Source organism: Hyperolius riggenbachi, chromosome 11 (genome assembly GCF_040937935.1).
Source record: "Hyperolius riggenbachi isolate aHypRig1 chromosome 11, aHypRig1.pri, whole genome shotgun sequence".
Lineage (NCBI taxonomy): Eukaryota > Metazoa > Chordata > Amphibia > Anura > Hyperoliidae > Hyperolius > Hyperolius riggenbachi.
The window spans coordinates 248,322,300-248,344,489 of NC_090656.1; the positions used below are offsets into that span (position 1 = coordinate 248,322,300).

The 22,190-nt window shown below is 50.9% G+C and overlaps 1 protein-coding gene across 1 annotated transcript in view; it reads left to right on the top strand.

The window, feature by feature from the left end:
- PDHX (pyruvate dehydrogenase complex component X) overlaps positions 1–22,190 on the top strand; it is a 234,356-nt gene that overhangs the window by 35,948 nt on the left and 176,218 nt on the right. The window contains exon 3 of the mRNA XM_068260171.1: positions 17,644–17,744. Within this exon, the coding sequence (XP_068116272.1) occupies positions 17,644–17,744 (101 nt within the window). The remainder of the gene's footprint in view (positions 1–17,643; positions 17,745–22,190) is intronic.

A 22,190-nucleotide genomic window follows, 5' to 3' on the forward strand; every position in this document is an offset into this window, starting at 1 on the left:
AGCTAACCTATACTGGGTGGCAACTATACTGGCTACCAATACTGGAGGCACCTACCTAGCTAACCTATACTGGGGCCAACTATACTGGCTACCTATACTGGAGGCACCTACCTAGCTAACCTATACTGGGGGCCACTATACTGACTACCTATACTGGAGGCACTTACCTAGCTAAGCTACCCTATACTGGGTGACAACTATAATGGCTACCTATACTGGAGGCACCTACCTAGTTAACCTATACTGGGTGGCAACTATACTGGCTAACTATACTGGCGGTACCTACCTAGCTAACCTATACTGGGTGACAACTAATGGCTACTATACTGGAGGCACCTACCTAGCTAAGCTAACCTATACTGGATGACAACTATACTGGCTACCTATACTGGAGGCACCTACCTGACTAGCCTATACTGGGGGGTAACTATACTGGCTACCTATACTGGAGGCACCTACCTAGTTAACCTATACTGGATGATAACAATACTGGCTACCTATACTGGAGGCACCTGCCTAGTTAACCTATACTGGATGATAACAATACTGGCTACCTATACTGGAGGCACCTGCCTAGTTAACCTATACTGGATGGCAACTATACTGGAGGTACCTAATTAGCTAACCTATACTGGCAACCTATACTGGAGGCACCTACCTAGCTAAACTAACCTATACTGGACTGGGTGGCAACTATACTGGCTACCTATACTGGTGGCATCTACCTAGCTAAGCTAACCTATACTGGGTTGCAACTATACTGGCTACCTATACTGGAGGCACCTACCTAGCTAGCTAAGCTAACCTATACTGGGGGCAACTATACTGGCTACCTATACTGGGTGGCAACTATACTGGCTACCTACACTGGAGGCACCTACCTAGCTAAGCTAACCTATACTGGGTGGCAACTATACTAGCTACCTATACTGGAGGCACCTACCTGGTTAGCCTGTACTGGGGGGTAACTATTCTGGCTACCTATACTGGAGGCACCTGCCTTGCTAACCTATACCGGGTGGCAATTATACTGGCTCCCTATACTGGGGGCACCTACCTAGTTAACCTATACTGGGGGCACTTGCCTAGCTAACCTATGCTGGGTGGCAACTATACTGGCTACCTATACTGGAGGCACCTATCTAGCTAAGCTAACCTATAGTTGACTGGGTGGCAACTATACTGGCTACCTATACTGGAGGCACCTACCTAGCTAAGCTAACCTATACTGGGGGCAACTATACTGGCTACCTATACTGGTGGCATCTACCTAGCTAAGCTAACCTATACTGGGGGCAACTATACTGGCTACCTATACTGGCGGCACCTACCTGGCTAACTTATACTGGGTGGCAACTATACTGGCTACCTATACTGGAGGCACCTACCTAGCTAAGCTAACCTATACTGGGTGGCAACTATACTAGCTACCTATACTGGAGGCACCTACCTAGCTAAGCTAACCTATACTGGGTGGCAACTATACTAGCTACCTATACTGGAGGCACCTACCTAGCTAAGCTAACCTATACTGGGTGGCAACTATACTAGCTACCTATACTGGAGGCACCTACCTAGCTAAGCTAACCTATACTGGGTGGCAACTATACTGGGTGGGAACTACCTGGTTAGCCTGTACTGGGGGGTAACTATACTGGCTACCTATACTGGAGGCACCTACCTAGCTAATCTATACTGGGTGGCAACTATACTGGCTAGCTATACTGGAGGTACCTACCTAGCTAACCTATACTGGGTGGCAACTATACTGGCTACCTATACTGGAGGCACCTACCTAGTTAACCTATACTGGATGATAACAATACTGGCTACCTATACTGGAGGCACCTGCCTAGTTAACCTATACTGGATGGCAACTATACTGGAGGTACCTAATTAGCTAACCTATACTGGCAACCTATACTGGAGGCACCTACCTAGCTAAGCTAACCTATACTGGACTGGGTGGCAACTATACTGGCTACCTATACTGGTGGCATCTACCTAGCTAAGCTAACCTATACTGGCTACCTATACTGGAGGCACCTACCTAGCTAGCTAAGCTAACCTATACTGGGGGCAACTATACTGGCTACCTATACTGGAGGCACCTACCTACCTAGCTAAGCTAACCTATACTGGGGGCAACTATACTGGCTACCTATACTGGAGGCACCTTCCTGGCTAACCTATACTGGGTGGCAACTATACTGGCTACCTACACTGGAGGCACCTACCTAGCTAAGCTAACCTATACTGGGTGGCAACTATACTAGCTACCTATACTGGAGGCACCTACCTGGTTAGCCTGTACTGGGGGGTAACTATTCTGGCTACCTATACTGGAGGCACCTGCCTTGCTAACCTATACCGGGTGGCAATTATACTGGCTCCCTATACTGGGGGCACCTACCTAGTTAACCTATACTGGGGGCACTTGCCTAGCTAACCTATGCTGGGTGGCAACTATACTGGCTACCTATACTGGAGGCACCTATCTAGCTAAGCTAACCTATAGTTGACTGGGTGGCAACTATACTGGCTACCTATACTGGAGGCACCTACCTAGCTAAGCTAACCTATACTGGGGGCAACTATACTGGCTACCTATACTGGAGGCACCTACCTAGCTAAGCTAACCTATACTGGACTGGGTGGCAACTATACTGGCTACCTATACTGGTGGCATCTACCTAGCTAAGCTAACCTATACTGGGTTGCAACTATACTGGCTACCTATACTGGAGGCACCTACCTAGCTAGCTAAGCTAACCTATACTGGGGGCAACTATACTGGCTACCTATACTGGAGGCACCTACCTACCTAGCTAAGCTAACCTATACTGGGGGCAACTATACTGGCTACCTATACTGGAGGCACCTTCCTGGCTAACCTATACTGGGTGGCAACTATACTGGCTACCTACACTGGAGGCACCTACCTAGCTAAGCTAACCTATACTGGGTGGCAACTATACTAGCTACCTATACTGGAGGCACCTACCTGGTTAGCCTGTACTGGGGGGTAACTATTCTGGCTACCTATACTGGAGGCACCTGCCTTGCTAACCTATACCGGGTGGCAATTATACTGGCTCCCTATACTGGGGGCACCTACCTAGTTAACCTATACTGGGGGCACTTGCCTAGCTAACCTATGCTGGGTGGCAACTATACTGGCTACCTATACTGGAGGCACCTATCTAGCTAAGCTAACCTATAGTTGACTGGGTGGCAACTATACTGGCTACCTATACTGGAGGCACCTACCTAGCTAAGCTAACCTATACTGGGGGCAACTATACTGGCTACCTATACTGGAGGCACCTACCTGGCTAACCTATACTGGGTGGCAACTATACTGGCTACCTACACTGGAGGCACCTACCTAGCTAAGCTAACCTATACTGGGTGGCAACTATACTAGCTACCTATACTGGAGGCACCTACCTAGCTAAGCTAACCTATGCTGGGTGGCAACTATACTGGCTACCTATACTGGAGGCACCTATCTAGCTAAGCTAACCTATAGTTGACTGGGTGGCAACTATACTGGCTACCTATACTGGAGGCACCTACCTAGCTAAGCTAACCTATACTGGGGGGTAACTATACTGGCTACCTATACTGGAGGCACTTACCTAGCTAAGCTACCCTATACTGGGTGACAACTATAATGGCTACCTATACTGGAGGCACCTACCTAGTTAACCTATACTGGGTGACAACTAATGGCTACCTATACTGGAGGCACCTACCTAGCTAAGCTAACCTGTACTGGGTGACAACTGTACTGGCTACCTATACTGGAGGCACCTACCTGACTAGCCTATACTGAGGGGTAACTATACTGGCTACCTATACTGGAGGCAACTGCCTAGTTAACCTATACTGGATGGCAACTATACTGGAGGTACCTAATTAGCTAACCTATACTGGCAACCTATACTGGAGGCACCTACCTAGCTAAGCTAACCTATACTGGACTGGGTGGCAACTATACTGGCTACCTATACTGGAGGTACCTCCCTAGCTAACCTATACTGGGGGGTAACTATACTGGCTACCTATACTGGAGGCACCTACCTAGCTAACCTATACTGGGGCAACTATACTGGCTACCTATACTGGAGGCACCTACCTAGCTAACCTATACTGGGGGCAACTATACTGGCTACCTATACTGGAGGCACCACCTAGCTAACCTATGCTGGGTGCAACTATGCTGGCTAACTATACTGGAGGCACCTGCCTAGTTAACCTATACTGGATGGCAACTATATTGGCTTTCCTATACTGGAGGCACCTGCCTAGTTAACCTATACTGGATGGCAACTATACTGGAGGTACCTAATTAGCTAACCTATACTGGCAACCTATACTGGAGGCACCTACCTAGCTAAGCTAACCTATACTGGGTGGCAACTATACTGGCTACCTATACTGGGGGCACCTGCCTAGTTAACCTATACTGGGGGCAACTATACTGGATACCTATACTGGGGGCAACTATACTGGCTAACTATACTGGAGGCACCTGCCTAGTTAACCTATACTGGATGGCAACTATATTGGCTTTCCTATACTGGAGGCACCTGCCTAGTTAACCTATACTGGATGGCAACTATACTGGAGGTACCTAATTAGCTAACCTATACTGGCTACCTATACTGGGGGCACCTGCCTAGTTAACCTATACTGGGGGCAACTATACTGGAGGTACGTAACTAGCTAACCTATACTGGGCCAAATATGTCGACCAGTGAGAGAGAGGAGGATTCGGCACTAGTTGCTGCTGGCACACTCTGTAGGGGTCAGTGTTGGACAGTTTGATGTGCCTCCAGACGGTTTGAAGCATTCACACCAATGTAGTAGAAAAGTACAATCCGGGCACCAATAAACTGCAAATTCCACGCTTTATATCATCCCCACATACAGACAGATACAGATGCACAGGGCTGGTCTAACAGCCGTTTTACAAGCAAACACGCTTGCTTCCTCAGGAAAAATATACTGGCTACCTATACTAGAGGCACCTACCTAGTTAACCTATACTGGGGGCAACTATATTGGCTACCTATAGCCAGTACCCTCTGTCATAAGTCATCTCCCTTTGTGCTAATATGGATCTTTCCTCAACCAAGGTGTGATGCCTGAAGTCCTGAGAGCTGCCAGCAGGGGGCGCTGTGACACAAGACTGAATGTAGTTCATCACAACGCTCTTTTATTGATAGTTTTTTTTTTTTTAACCACTGATTTTTTCGCATGGCTTCACAAGAGCATGTTTAAAGGCTCGCATCGCTCCATCTGTCTGTCAGAGGAGCTCACAATCTAATGTGCTTTTTACCAGGAGAAATCCAGTTACCCTGGCTGGATATTTTTGGGGTCCCCTCTCAACAAACCTCGGGAAAACATTCACAGTTCAGCGAGCAGCTGGTATCCTGGCCAGTAATGAAGAGTGCAATATCTCCCTGTTCAATGCAGCAATCTTACCAGCGTGAATGTCAAGACAAGCAGGGCCGGTTTAAGCAACAATGGGGTCCCAGGGCAAAATAAACCGGGGGGGGCCCCTCCAACATATACCCCGGAACAAAAATCGGCATTAAGGGACCTTTTTGCAGCTGGTATAGTCAGGGTGTGAAGCCCCAATCGGTCGGAGCTCCACATTCTGGCTACCCCAGCCTGCATGGGGGACAAGGGGTTAAAAAGTTTCAGGAGGGGCGACCCCACATAATTTTTTTTTTTTTTTAATTCCTACACTCTAAACATAAAAAAAAAATTGGGAAAATAGGAAAAAATGTCAGGGATCTTCATACAGCCATATTGCGGCTGTATAGCGATCCCTGGCCAAAGCGCTGCGGTTGCGTATGGACCCCCAGGAAACCCCGTCTGGAAATTTATTGCGCTTTCGTTTGATGCATGTAAAATTACACTACCGGTAGGTTTGCTACTAAAAGTTACATTTACCGCATGTAAAAGTATACTTTTTTCCTTCAAAACTTTAAAATCGATTTTCTCAAAAACTATAAGGTCTTTTTGAAAAATTGTTTTTTCCTCTTATTCCTAATAATCTCCTTAACATATCCTGCAAATTTAGGGTTTCTAGCATTTAAGGTGGATTTGCCATTAACCATTAAAGTCGGCAGGTTTTTAAATGTGTATTTTTTTTCCTTTGAAACTTTAAAATTGATTTTCTCAAAAACTATAAGGCTGATTTGAACATTTTTTTTCCTCTTGTAGCCACTGGGGGCCCCTACAAGCTCTGGGGCCCTGGGGCAGCTGCCTCCTTTGCCTCTATGGTAGCGCCGGCCCTGAAGGCAAGCCTATTCCCCGCTGCCAGGCGCAGGCTGTATCAGTGATATATCTGTGAGCTACGCAGGATACGGAGGGAGGAGTCAGTGAGATCCCCCTCCGTGCTACGCCGAGGCCTATTCCCCGCTGCACGGTGCAGGCTGTATCAGTGATATATCTGTGAGCTACGCAGGATACGGAGGGAGGAGTCTATGAGATCCGCCGCCCCCTCCGTGCTACGCCGAGGCCTATTCCCTGCTGCACGGTGCAGGCTGTATCAGTGATATATCTGTGAGCTACGAGGGATACGGAGGGAGGAGTCTATGAGATCCGCCGCCCCCTCCGTGCTACGCCGAGGCCTATTCCCCGCTGCACGTCGCAGGGTGTATCAGTGATATATCTGTGAGCTATGCGAGATACAGAGGGAGGAGTCTATGAGATCCCCTGCCCCCTCCATGCTACGCCGAGGCCTATTCCCCGCTGCACGGCGCAGGCTGTATCAGTGATATATCTGTGAGCTACGCAGGATACAGAGGGAGGAGTCTGAGATCCCCTGCCCCCTCCATGCTACGCCGAGGCCTATTCCCCGCTGCACGGCGCAGGCTGTATCAGTGATATATCTGTGAGCTATGCGAGATACAGAGGGAGGAGTCTATGAGATCCCCTGCCCCCTCCATGCTACGCCGAGGCCTATTCCCCGCTGCACGGCGCAGGCTGTATCAGTGATATATCTGTGAGCTACGCAGGATACAGAGGGAGGAGTCTATGAGATCCGCTGCCCCCTCCGTGCTACGCCGAGACCTATTCCCCGCTGCACGGCGCAGGCTGTATCAGTGATATATCTGTGAGCTACGCAGGATACAGAGGGAGGAGTCTATGAGATCCCCTGCCCCCTCCGTGCTACGCCGAGGCCTATTCCCCGCTGCCAGGCGCAGGCTGTATCAGTGATATATCTGTGAGCTACGCAGGATACGGAGGGAGGAGTCAGTGAGATCCCCCTCCGTGCTACGCCGAGGCCTTTTCCCCGCTGCACGGCACAGGCTGTATCAGTGATATATCTGTGAGCTACGCAGGATACAGAGGGAGGAGTCTATGAGATCCCCTGCCCCCTCCATGCTACGCCGAGGCCTATTCCCCGCTGCACGGCGCAGGCTGTATCAGTGATATGTCTGTGAGCTATGCGATATACGGAGGGAGGAGTCTATGAGATCCGCCGCCCCCTCCGTGCTACGCCGAGGCCTATTCCCTGCTGCACGGCGCAGGCTGTATCAGTGCTATATCTGTGAGCTACGCGAGATACGGAGGGAGGAGTCTGAGATCCGCCGCCCCCTCCGTGCTACGCTGAGGCCTATTCCCCGCTGCACGGCGCAGGCTGTATCAGTGCTATATCTGTGAGCTACGCGAGATACGGAGGGAGGAGTCTATGAGATCCGCCGCCCCCTCCGTGCTACGCCGAGGCCTATTCCCCGCTGCACGGCGCAGGCTGTATCAGTGATATGTCTGTGAGCTATGCGAGATACAGAGGGAGGAGTCTATGAGATCCGCTGCCCCCTCCATGCTACGCCGAGGCCTATTCCCCGCTGCACGGCGCAGGCTGTATCAGTGATATATCTGTGAGCTACAAGGGATACGGAGGGAGGAGTCAGTGAGATCCGCCACCCCCTCCGTGCTACGCCGAGGCCTATTCCCCGCTGCACGGCGCAGGCTGTATCAGTGATATATCTGAGCTACAAGGGATACGGAGGGAGGAGTCAGTGAGATCCGCCGCCCCCTCCATGCTATGCCGAGGCCTATTCCCCACTGCACGGCGCAGGCTGTATCAGTGATATATCTGTGAGCTACGAGGGATACGGAGGGAGGAGTCAGTGAGATCCGCCACCCCCTCCATGCTACGCCGAGGCCTATTCCCCGCTGCACGGCGCAGGCTGTATCAGTGATATATCTGTGAGCTACAAGGGATACGGAGGGAGGAGTCAGTGAGATCCGCCACCCCCTCCGTGCTACGCCGAGGCCTATTCCCCGCTGCACGGCGCAGGCTGTATCAGTGATATATCTGAGCTACAAGGGATACGGAGGGAGGAGTCAGTGAGATCCGCCACCCCCTCCATGCTACGCCGAGGCCTATTCCCCGCTGCACGGCGCAGGCTGTATCAGTGATATATCTGTGAGCTACGCAGGATACAGAGGGAGGAGTCAATGAGATCCGCCGCCCCCTCCGTGCTATGCCGAGGCCTATTCCCCGCTGCACGGCGCAGGCTGTATCAGTGATATATCTGTGAGCTACGAGGGATACAGAGGGAGGAGTCAGTGAGATCCGCCGCCCCCTCCGTGCCACGCCGAGGCCTATTCCCCGCTGCACGGCGCAGGCTGCATCAGTGATATATCTGTGAGCTACAAGGGATACGGAGGGAGGAGTCAGTGAGATCCGCCACCCCCTCCGTGCTACGCCGAGGCCTATTCCCCGCTGCACGGCGCAGGCTGTATCAGTGATATATCTGAGCTACAAGGGATACGGAGGGAGGAGTCAGTGAGATCCGCCACCCCCTCCGTGCTACGCCGAGGCCTATTCCCCGCTGCACGGCGCAGGCTGTATCAGTGATATATCTGTGAGCTACAAGGGATACGGAGGGAGGAGTCAGTGAGATCCGCCACCCCCTCCGTGCTACGCCGAGGCCTATTCCCCGCTGCACGGCGCAGGCTGTATCAGTGATATATCTGTGAGCTATGCGGGATACAGAGGGAGAAGTCAATGAGATCCGCCGCCCCCTCCGTGCTACGCCGAGGCCTATTCCCCGCTGCACGGCGCAGGCTGTATCAGTGATATATCTGTGAGTTACGAGGGATACGGAGGGAGGAGTCTATGAGATCCGCCGCCCCCTCCGTGCCACGCCGAGGCCTATTCCTCGCTGCACGGCGCAGGCTGTATCGGTGATATATCTGTGAGCTATGCGAGATACAGAGGGAGGAGTCTATGAGATCCGCCACCCCCTCCGTGCTACGCCGAGGCCTATTCCCCGCTGCACGGCGCAGGCTGTATCAGTGATATATCTGAGCTACAAGGGATACGGAGGGAGGAGTCAGTGAGATCCCCCGCCCCCTCCGTGCTACGCCGAGGCCTATTCCCCGCTGCACGGCGCAGGCTGTATCAGTGATATGTCTGTGAGCTATGCGAGATACAGAGGGAGGAGTCTATGAGATCCGCTGCCCCCTCCATGCTACGCCGAGGCCTATTCCCCGCTGCACGGCGCAGGCTGTATCAGTGATATATCTGTGAGCTACGCAGGATACGGAGGGAGGAGTCAGTGAGATCCGCCACCCCCTCCGTGCTACGCCGAGGCCTATTCCCCGCTGCACGGCGCAGGCTGTATCAGTGATATATCTGAGCTACAAGGGATACGGAGGGAGGAGTCAGTGAGATCCGCCACCCCCTCCATGCTACGCCGAGGCCTATTCCCCGCTGCACGGCGCAGGCTGTATCAGTGATATATCTGTGAGCTACAAGGGATACGGAGGGAGGAGTCAGTGAGATCCGCCACCCCCTCCGTGCTACGCCGAGGCCTATTCCCCGCTGCACGGCGCAGGCTGTATCAGTGATATATCTGAGCTACAAGGGATACGGAGGGAGGAGTCAGTGAGATCCGCCACCCCCTCCGTGCTACGCCGAGGCCTATTCCTCGCTGCACGGCGCAGGCTGTATCAGTGATATATCTGTGAGCTACGCAGGATACGGAGGGAGGAGTCAGTGAGATCCGCCACCCCCTCCGTGCTACGCCGAGGCCTATTCCCCGCTGCACGGCGCAGGCTGTATCAGTGATATATCTGTGAGTTACGAGGAATATGGAGGGAGGAGTCAGTGAGATCCGCCGCCCCCTCCGTGCTACGCCGAGGCCTATTCCCCGCTGCACGGCGCAGGCTGTATCAGTGATATATCTGTGAGTTACAAGGGATACGGAGGGAGGAGTCAGTGAGATCCGCCACCCCCTCCGTGCTACGCCGAGGCCTATTCCCCGCTGCACGGCGCAGGCTGTATCAGTGATATATCTGAGCTACAAGGGATACGGAGGGAGGAGTCAGTGAGATCCGCCACCCCCTCCGTGCTACGCCGAGGCCTATTCCCCGCTGCACGGCGCAGGCTGTATCAGTGATATATCTGTGAGTTACGAGGGATACAGAGGGAGAAGTCAATGAGATCCGCCGCCCCCTCCGTGCCACGCCGAGGCCTATTCCCCGCTGCACGGCGCAGGCTGTATCAGTGATATATCTGTGAGCTACAAGGGATACGGAGGGAGGAGTCAGTGAGATCCGCCACCCCCTCCATGCTACGCCGAGGCCTATTCCCCGCTGCACGGCGCAGGCTGTATCAGTGATATATCTGTGAGCTACGCAGGATACAGAGGGAGAAGTCAATGAGATCCGCCGCCCCCTCCGTGCCACGCCGAGGCCTATTCCCCGCTGCACGGCGCAGGCTGTATCAGTGATATATCTGTGAGCTACGAGGGATACGGAGGGAGGAGTCAGTGAGATCCGCCACCCCCTCCGTGCTACGCCGAGGCCTATTCCCCGCTGCACGGCGCAGGCTGTATCAGTGATATATCTGAGCTACAAGGGATACGGAGGGAGGAGTCAGTGAGATCCGCCACCCCCTCCGTGCTACGCCGAGGCCTATTCCCCGCTGCACGGCGCAGGCTGTATCAGTGATATATCTGTGAGCTACAAGGGATACGGAGGGAGGAGTCAGTGAGATCCGCCGCCCCCTCCGTGCTACGCTGAGGCCTATTCCTCGCTGCACGGCGCAGGCTGTATCAGTGATATATCTGTGAGCTATGCGGGATACAGAGGGAGAAGTCAATGAGATCCGCCGCCCCCTCCGTGCTACGCTGAGGCCTATTCCCCGCTGCACGGCGCAGGCTGTATCAGTGATATATCTGTGAGCTATGCGGGATACGGAGGGAGGAGTCAGTGAGATCCCCCGCCCCCTCCGTGCTACGCCGAGGCCTATTCCCCGCTGCACGGCGCAGGCTGTATCAGTGATATATCTGTGAGTTACGAGGGATACGGAGGGAGGAGTCTATGAGATCCGCCGCCCCCTCCGTGCCACGCCGAGGCCTATTCCCGACTGTACGGAGCAGGCTGTATCAGTGATATATCTGTGAGTTACGAGGGATACGGAGGGAGGAGTCTATGAGATCCGCCGCCCCCTCCGTGCTACGCCGAGGCCTATTCCTCGCTGCACGGCGCAGGCTGTATCAGTGATATATATTTGTGAGCTACGAGGAATACGGAGGGAGGAGTCAATGAGATCCGCCGCCCCCTCCGTGCTACGCCGAGGCCTATTCCCCGCTGCACGGCGCAGGCTGTATCAGTGATATGTCTGTAAGCTATGCGAGATACAGAGGGAGGAGTCTATGAGATCCGCTGCCCCCTCCATGCTACGCCGAGGCCTATTCCCCGCTGCACGGCGCAGGCTGTATCAGTGATATATCTGAGCTACAAGGGATACGGAGGGAGGAGTCAGTGAGATCTGCCACCCCCTCCATGCTACGCCGAGGCCTATTCCCCGCTGCACGGCGCAGGCTGTATCAGTGATATATCTGTGAGCTACGCAGGATACAGAGGGAGAAGTCAATGAGATCCGCCGCCCCCTCCGTGCTACGCCGAGGCCTATTCCCCGCTGCACGGCGCAGGCTGTATCAGTGATATATCTGTGAGCTACAAGGGATACGGAGGGAGGAGTCAGTGAGATCCGCCACCCCCTCCGTGCTACGCCGAGGCCTATTCCCCGCTGCACGGCGCAGGCTGTATCAGTGATATATCTGAGCTACAAGGGATACGGAGGGAGGAGTCAGTGAGATCTGCCACCCCCTCCATGCTACGCCGAGGCCTATTCCCCGCTGCACGGCGCAGGCTGTATCAGTGATATATCTGTGAGCTACGCAGGATACAGAGGGAGAAGTCAATGAGATCCGCCGCCCCCTCCGTGCTACGCCGAGGCCTATTCCCCGCTGCACGGCGCAGGCTGTATCAGTGATATATCTGTGAGTTACGAGGGATACGGAGGGAGGAGTCTATGAGATCCGCCGCCCCCTCCGTGCTACGCCGAGGCCTATTCCTCGCTGCACGGCGCAGGCTGTATCAGTGATATATCTGTGAGTTACAAGGGATACGGAGGGAGGAGTCAGTGAGATCCGCCACCCCCTCCGTGCTACGCCGAGGCCTATTCCCCGCTGCACGGCGCAGGCTGTATCAGTGATATATCTGTGAGCTATGCGGGATACGGAGGGAGGAGTCAGTGAGATCCCCCGCCCCCTCCGTGCTACGCCGAGGCCTATTCCCCGCTGCACGGCGCAGGCTGTATCAGTGATATATCTGTGAGCTACGAGGAATACGGAGGGAGGAGTCAATGAGACCGTTAACTTTTTTTAGCTTTAGAAAAATCTTTCTGTGCAAAAACGAAAACGTATGTTATTGAAATGAAATGTTTATAGTGTGTTCTGCGATCCTCAAGATTGAAGTGTATCTGTATGTGCCACAACGGCTTCCCCTGTCCTACGTCGGGCCGTTCCAGCACTGCATCCCGCGATATACTGCCGGCAAGGGCTTGTCAGTGGTTCATGCATGCGCAGTAGCACGAATCCGCTCATGCTTCAGTGGAAAAAGCCGAGTGCGGTTGGGTCCGTGAGGCTGCGCATGTGCAAGCCGCTTACCCAGTAGCACGGACCTGACTGGGTTTAGGTTATTACAGAAGCTCAAGCGGTGCCATGCTGCTGCACATGCGCAGTGCGGCCGCGATCCTCGGGGGTGTCAGTTCTGGAACAGCCTAGTGGAGGAGGGAGGAGGCGTCTGGGGAATCCAAAGGCTTCCCCGCCCCGAGGAAAGTATCACAAAACATTAGGTTGTAAACCTCACAGGTTTGTTTTAACGAGGAGATTCGAACTTCATCCCAATCCATAACTGGTACCCCCTTTTCCCACCAGAAATCTTTACCTTTTCTCAAGTACCAGGTGGGGTCTGTATGGCTGATATTGTGGGGAAACCCCTCCCACAGTGTGATGTCATGGCCTTGGTCCTGACAGTGTGCTGTCTGTGAACCTCGTTGCATTGTGGGAAATAACAGCTGTTTCCAACTGCCAAGAAAGCTGTATCTCCCTCACTGCCAGGGCCGGATTTACCATATGGCACTTTAGGCATGTGCCTACCGGCGCCTAATTCTGGAAAGGCGGCTTACTTTCTTTCTCCCTCCTTCCCTATGTAGAGCCCTTAGAGCCTAAATGAGAGTTTAATCGCCCTGCCCTCAGAATTCCACTGACGAGATCTCCCTCCAGTCGAGGGCACCACAAGCTACTTAAAGAGGATCTGTAACATCAAAATGTCCCCTGGGGGGTACTCACCTCGGGAGGGGGAAGCCTCCGGATCCTAATGAGGCTTCCCACGCCGTCCTCCATCCCTCAGGGGTCTCGCTGCAGCCCTCCGAACAGCGGCGACGTAATTATTTACCTTTACGGCTCCTGCGCAGGCGCTCTGGCGGCTGGCGGCTCCGAAGTAGGCGGAAATACCCGCTCGCCGTCGAGTCTGCTCTACTGCGCAGGTGCAAGTTTCCGGCGCCTGCGCAGTAGAGCGGACCCGACTGAGATCGGGTATTTCCGCCTATTTCGGAGCCGAGAGCAGCCACAGCGCCCTCCGCTGGAGCCAGCAAAGGTAAATATTGAAGCTACAGTCGGGTCTGTCGGCCGGCTGTTCGGAGGGCTGCAGCGAGACCCCTGAGGGACAGAGGACGGCGTGGCAAGCCTCATTAGGATCCGGAGGCTTCCCCCACCCGAGGTGAATACCCTCCAGGGGATATTTTTGAGGTTACAGTGTCTCTTTAATACTGTGGGTACCTCAGGCTCACTAATGCTAAGGGGCACCTGTGACCTATGACAGGCAAGGGAAGTAAGGGAGAAGTGACAGCTGGGCCAGGCAGCACACTTGCGGTGCGGTTCGGCAGGGAGTTTGTAGGCTTATGAAGGGCGAGGTCTAGGGCACCAGCACATCTGTGCCTATAGGCTCTTGTGAGGTAAATCCAGGACTGCTCTCTGCCTAGAACTCTCAGTAACGAACATTCCGTACAGATCACCTGGCAGAACTAAAGATGTCACCACCAGAGATACATTTCAGAGTGTAAATTGGGGAGAGGAAAGAAATGGCCAAACACCAACTAAATAATCTATAAATGAATATTGTATAAAATAAGCAATGTTATTCATTGTTATTTTCACTACAGGTCCTCTTTAGAGACCAAGAAGTTACCAAATGAGGTAAATCTAGGTATTCAAAACAGCTAACCTGGACAGTTTACATCAGTTGAAAGAATGTACCGTGTACAATAAGATTGTCTGCGTTACCAGATTTTATTTTTAACATTAACCACTTCCGGATACCGGGTGGTTTGGCTGATCTGTGCTGCGGGGGCTCTTCAGCCCGCAGCACAGATCAGAAATCGTGCAGGGCGATCAGACTTCCCCCCTTTTTTCCCCACTAGGGGGATGTCCTGCTGGGGGGGTCTGATCGCCGCCGCGCTGCTGTGCCTAGCGGGGGGGGGGCTCCTCAAAGCCCCCCTCCGCAGCGCTAGTCCTCCCTCTGCCGCCTTCCCTCCCTCTCCCGTCCCCTGTATGCGGCGCAGGACGGAAAGCCGTCCTGCGCCGGATAGGATAGGCTTTAGCCTATCAGATGCCGGCGATCCCCGGCCAATCAGAGGCCGGGGATCGCCGATCTCCGTCACGGCGCTGCTGCGCAGCAGCGCCGTATGTATGTAAACAGCGGGAAAGATCTTCCCCGCCTGTTTACATTTACCCTGCGAGCCACGATCGGAGGCTCGCAGGGTGTTCACGGAGACACCCTCCGTGAACTGACATGGAACGTTTCCATGGAAACCGCTTCAGGATTCAGGGGCGTACATATGCGTACGCAGAATCCTGAAGTGGTTAAACATAATAATAATAATAATAATAATAATGCTTGGAAGAAGAAAGAGAAATCGAGAGCCCAATATGGTGTAGTATTGTTGAGTTGGTTGTGGTTTAAAGCAAAATATTTAGAAATACTCACAAACATGGGTTACCCATAGGCAACCACTTCAAGTGCAGGTGGGGAGTATTAGAACCTGACCCCACTCAGGTTATTAAGATGTCGCTCTCTGTAGATAGGAAACGGGGTAGCACCCCTCCACTGAGGGTGGACTCAAGATTTCAGCAAGGCTTGGTGTACAGAGGCGCCAGAGTAGAATAAAAACGTTTAAAAATCGTCTAAAAGAGGGGGATGTTCAGGTGGACTTACCTCCCTCAAAAATATAGAACTCAATTGAGTTACAATATATCAATACAAAAAACGTTTTATTCAACTCCACTTAGTGCAACACGTTTCGCAGGTGTGGTCCTGCTTCATCAGGCAAACAGGTGTATAATTCAATGGGTCTAGATGCAGAAGTGAGCGCTCACTTCTGCATCTATTGTGACTCAATTGAGTTTTATATTTTTGAGGGAGGTAAGTCCACCTGAACATCCCCCTCTTTTAGACGGTTTTTAAAAGTTTTTATTCTACTCTGGCGCCTCTGTACACCAAGCCTTGCTGAAATAATAATAATAATAATCCGAACATTTGTAGAGCGCTTTTCTCCTGTTGTACTCAAAGCACTCAAGAGCTGCAGCCACTGAGACGTGCTCAGGAGGCCACCCTGCAGTGTTAGGGAGTCTTGCATTGAACTCCTTACTGAATAGGTACTGACCCTAGCCAGGATTTGAACCCTGGTCTCCCATGTCAAAGGCGGTGCCCTTAACCAGTACACTATCCAGCCACTGATGACATCATCCCTGCACTACTGCATACTCTAAAGTAAAACAGACCGCAGTTATAGGAATACGACGTGGCTCAAATGTGTGTGTAATTGTTGGTGGTTATGTGAGCCTAATAGGTGAGGTTCAGCGGATGCCCTGCGCTGTATAGCCAGAGGCCACTGCCTGACGTGAGCTCTGATCCAGAGAAGGATAATTGGGAAGTATGAAGTAAGGAGAAACCTTCTCCAAACACGATAAAAGAGATTCCCCAGAGGACGGGGAGCAGCATGGAGCACTGACTGACACTCAAACACTTTTTGTTGAGTAAAACTTCAGTTTGACTTTATAGTTGTAAAGGAGTGTTAGCAGGCATTGCCTAATATGTTTGTATGTGCACCCAAATAAAAATTAGCAGTTAGGAGTATTGGTAATCGTAGATTAGTGTAGGTGTTAAAAGTAACCGATCCTCCTGCTTTGTGCAGCCAACTAAGCTACTAACACATGTTAAACTTCCCCTGACATTGCTGGCCTCCCTTGTAGTGATCTGCCTATTCAGGACAAGTTCCTGTCTTCAAATGCCTACTGTTCTTCCATGAATTTCCAATGACGTTCCCACAGGATTGGTCTCTACACACTATTCATTCCAGAACCACTGCTTAAAACGGCCTGTAGGTGGTCTATGCACACTATACAGCACATCGCGGACGCAATTTCATGCAGGCATTCCTGGCATGTTACGTGCGCGTTGTGGTGTGTAATAGTGCTGGTTTTAGTGGCTGCGAGAGGAATTGTGTGATAACATGCTTCCGGCCGTGTTACATTGCAATGCGTAGGAACGCACCGCTGTACTGTGAATGGTAACCCGGAAGTCGATGGACTCAGATGTTACCATGCGGATTGCTCGCTGAGTTCAGTGCGTCATGACTGCTGCTTTTCGAAAGTTTAATGGAACACTACAGGTTAACATATTTTTTTCAATTGAGATAGGAAATGTTTGGGAAGTGCTGCTAAGTACGGGTGTATACATTTGAATCCTTATCTCTTTGTTTACTGTTATCTCATTCCTATCCCTCTTTTCTGACGGCAGTCTGCTTTAATCTGAGTGAGAATGAGCCATGAGGGGATGGGGAAATTCCCTCACAGTGCATCTGTTAACCCTGTGTATGTAGAGAGCTCAATCTGAGACAGGCAGAGCTTTCTCTCACAGAGAGCAGAGGAAATGTATCTTATGTGCAACATAAACATTTGTAATTGTGTGTGTGAAACCTGACACCTGTTTTCATAGAACTCTGCTTCAGTATTACACTTTTCTTAGCATGTCAGACTGCAGAAATTCACCTCTGCAAATGAGACATTCCAAATGTAGCTAAAAATGATATTTAACATGAAAAGTAGGAAAATGTTTACGCAGCTATTTAGATATTATTTGTACATTGTTATTTTAGAACACATGGGTATTGATAGTGTTCCTTTATATGGAGTTTTTTTTTTTTTTTTTGCGGAGATATTTAGCATCGTGTTAAGTTGTTCTTTCCCGTTTTAGGTGAGATGGTGAACGCCGGAGACGCGCTGTGCGAGATCGAGACCGACAAAGCCGTGGTCACCATGGAGTCCAGCGATGATGGAGTATTGGCCAAAATTATGGTAAGTGCCTTCTCCTGGGCTGCAGAGCTGATTCTTCTTCCACTGCCAGACCACATATGGTTCTAGATCGACCTTCACTGAGGATGGGCGTTACCGCATTTATGTGTCCACGGCGTTGCCTGCAAACTCCATGCCAATTCGATATAATCATACTAAGACCTGTGTAGTAAAAATGTCATGTGAGGTAAATTGCCTCAAGATTTTCACACATGCGGTGATAGTTTGGTAAACTATTGAGCTGGGTCTACACGGCACGATGTGTCTTTTGAATCTGCGGCTCAATTGATAAGATCCGGCAGGTCCGATTTCGCCGCGGCCAGTTCCCCGCGAGCAAACAATAGTGGGGAATCGAGCGGAAGATAAGCGGGGACGAGGGGGGATCGAATCGAGCCGCCGGATCGCTCAGTGTAGACCCGGCTTTGGAAAACTTAAAGAGAATCTGTAACCTAAAAACCTCATATAAACATACCAGCCTGTAGGTTTTCATCTCCTGTCCCCCTCTGTCACATTTTTGCTGCTCCCCACCAGGAACCTGGCCCCAAAAAAAGTAGTTTTATAAATGTTTTTGTAAACAAAAAACATGGCTGCCAAACAAGAAGTTCATCATAATATTGCCTGTTCCTGTAAACTGCATTACAGTTTCCATGAAAGGTTATATTATTGAACAATAAATTCAGCCTTTAGAGTTTATTTCATAGTTTAGAAGAAGTTTTACCTTGTAAAGAATGCAGCCATCTTTAGTAGTGATCACTGATAGCAGGTCCGTGTCTGCATTCTGCAATAGTCTATGAGCTATGCTTCTCACAACTATCAGCTTTTATCAGTAGATGATACTGAGTTACTGAGAGCAGGGAATGTGTGAGCTCTGCTGTTCACAGTTTTCAGTGTGTGAAAGACTCCAAGAGACTCAGAGCAGGGCTATCAGTGTAACCTCCTCCTGTGTGTAAACGATACAGCCACTTCCTCTTTGGGCCGACAAGCCTGACAAAGGAGAGTACATTTGATTTATTACAGCAATGGAGCAACTAAAAAGGCTGCAGTAATCCAATGCACTTTAGAATCAGTGTTGCCAACTCATCCCTTTAATTACTGACACATATGAATTATACAGGTTTTGTGGCTAGGTAGATGAAGTTAAGGCACTGATTATGTTGAAAATAGCCCCTGAAACTGTATAACTTAGATGTGTCAGTAATTAAAGGGATGAGTTGGCAACACTGTTTAGAATAGATATAGGAACTTGTAGGATAGTAGAAAAAAGGTTGAAAATGTTGTTACAGAGTCTCTCTTTAATGACCATTTTCAAACAACCCCATGTCATGACAAAGATTTTTACCTCATGCGAGATTTCACTCTGTATCATGAAGAAATATCCGTTAGAGCATTCTAAAGAATCAAGCGGTATTCCATGGATGATTGCAGTGCAGGGAAATCAATTCTATACATACCAGGCAGTAAGGATTAACCCCTGCCACACAAATGGCAATGCTTTCTTACTCCTGTGACCAGGGATCTATTTTAAAGGACAATTGTCGTGGTGGTTTATGGAGGCTGCCATATTTATTTCCTGTTAAACAATACCAGTTTCCTGGCAGCCCTGCTGATCTATTTGGCTGCAGTAGTGTCGGAATCACGCCAGAAACAAGCATGCAGGTGATCTTGTCAGATCTGACAATGTCAGAAACACCTGATCTGCTGCATGCTTGTTCAGGGGCTATGGCTGAAAGTATTAGAGGCAGAGGATCAGCAGGGCTGCCAGGCAACTGGTATTGTTTAAAAGGAAATAAATATGGCTGCCTCCCTATCACTCTCCTTACAGTCGGCGGTCTGCATTTTTGCCATATCCAGCGGGATAAACTCTTAGCGCTGAGCCGGCCGGGGAATCTGGATTATACGGACGGTGTTATCTGCGCAGTAACACGTTTAAGCTCAGTCAGCGGTTTAGAGGGTCTTTCCGCCATTCCCAGTAGGGATCCCCCCCCGTCTGTACTCGGGCCTGGCACAGCGGCGTTTCCTGATCCTATTGCCGCATAATGCCCCATCCGTCTACTGCGGAACCGTTGCAATCGCATTACATGCCGGCTGCCTCAGTACCATCGCCGCACGTTTACTGCTGCTTATAAAGGACACGCGGGAGTATTGTGGCTTCCAACCCGGAACAGCTACCTCGGTAACAACTAGTAAGAAAAGACTGCTACACACGTGGCTACTTCACATCCACAAATTAAACCGGACCTGAACTCAGAACGTCCTCTCTGCTCAAAGAGATACACAACAGCATAATAACTTTTAAACAAAAAAAACATTTCTTTGTTAGGCCCCGTTCACATCACAAACGCAGACGGGCACGCACGCGGAACGCAACGCGTACGAACGCACGCCATCCGCGTTTGTGTGCGTTGCGTGGCTGATCCCATCACTGAAAAGTGAATGAGACAGCCGCGCGTTTTTACAAAAAATGCGTGCAGCATGCGTTCCCGGACCGCACAGGTCCGGAACGCATGCAGTGTGAACATCAGACAGTGCACTCTATGCAATGTCTGATGTCGTGCGTGTCGGCCACCTGCACGCGTTTCCAAAACGCGGCTGGAAACGCGTGCAGTGTGAACGGGGCCTTACAGCTGATACAAATCCTGAAATAAATCTGCACTGTATCTACTTCCTGATTCATGGAAGCAGACATATTATTTACAGCCTGTGCTTTTAAATGAGCTTATCTGCCATAGGCAGTCATGTGACACAGCTGAGAGATCAGATTACAACTTGTGATTAGACACAAATGAGGGGGAATTACACAGGCTAAACTCTCTAAATACATACAGGGCAGTGTTGTCCCCAGAATTGTTTTCCAGCCGGGTGGCATGAAAAAGTAGCCGGGTGGGGTGAGATGAGGGAATGCAGAGCCGGTGCTTCTCTGCACAACTCTGCTTACAGCATAGGAGGAGGTGAGCTGATAACAGCCGGGTGCTCACCAAAACTAACCGGGAGGAGCACCCGGCTAAAAGAGCCTGGGGAGAACACTGCAGGCTGCATTTCTCTCTGTTTTCCTTCTGTCCTGTGCAAGAGTGCAGGTCCACTTTAATAGCCATTTTTATTTAATCAATTTAAAATAAAAAATAAAAACATTTTATTTATTTTCTGTTATATTGTCAACTGTCCCTCAGAGGGGCTCACAATCTAATCCTACCATAGTCCTATGTCTATGTATGTATTGTGTAGTGTATGTATCGTACACTAGGGCCATTATAGGGGGAAGCCAATTAACTTATCTGTATGTTTTTGGGATGTGGGAGGAAACCGGAGTGCCTGCAGGAAATCCACACAGACACGGGGAGAACATACAGACTCCATGCAGATAGTGCCCTGGCTGGAATTTGAACCGGGACCCAGCACTGCAAGGCGAGCGCACTAACCAGTATGCCACTCTGCTGCACAATAGATACATACAGTATCCCCTGAATATTTCACCTAATCACCTCCTTTATTTCAGCATTTCTCACATCTTTTTAGAGGGTTTTCAAACCATTTGTTGTGGTAGCGTCTTGCTCTTCCTGCTGAATGTTAATGCCGCTGAGCAAACAGTTACTGGCATCCTGCAGCCATGTGACAAGCGGGGCAGGGACAGAAGAGTCTAAAGGTAGCCATACACTGGTCGATTTGCCATCAGTTCCGACCAACAGATAGATCGCTCTCTGATGGAATCTGATCAGAGAGGGATCGTATGGCTACCTTTACTGCAAACAGATTGTGAATCGATTTCAGCATGAAACAGATCACAATCTGTGAAGCTGCCGCCGCCCCCTTCCGCCGCATACATTACCTGCTCTGGCCGGCGCGTGTCCCCTGGTCTCCGCTGTCCCTTCTCCGTGCTCGGCTCCTCCAGCTTCACTGAACTTCCTGCCGGGGAACTTTAAACAGTAGAAGGTCTCAACTGTTTTAAACTTCCTGTCGGGACAGGAAGTTCAGTGAAGCTGGGGGAGCCGAGCACGGAGAGAGAGGGGACACGCGCCGGCGGAGCAGGTAATGTATTGCAGCTAGCGTCGGTCATCAGGCATTCGAACACCGCTATCGACGCACTCCCGACCCGCCGGCGATCGAGCGAAATTTTCCGCACGGACAGATCGACGGGAACTATTGACTTCAGACGGAAATTGATCGTTCTGTCAGCGTTTGCGCACCGATTTCACAGCAGATTCGATCACCGTGATCGACTCTGCTGTATATCGGTAGGAAAATCCTTACGTGTATGGGTCCCTTAACCTGACTGATGTATTCCACAGAATACACTACATGGCAGATAAGAGTTAATGTCCCAGTGGACACTTGTTGGGATGATCAGTAAGATGCATATCATTTCTCTTTGCATTCAAAATTCCTTTAAATGATATACAGCTTGTACTTGGACCAATCAGAATAACTTCCTGTCAATTTTTAGTGGTCCAAGTT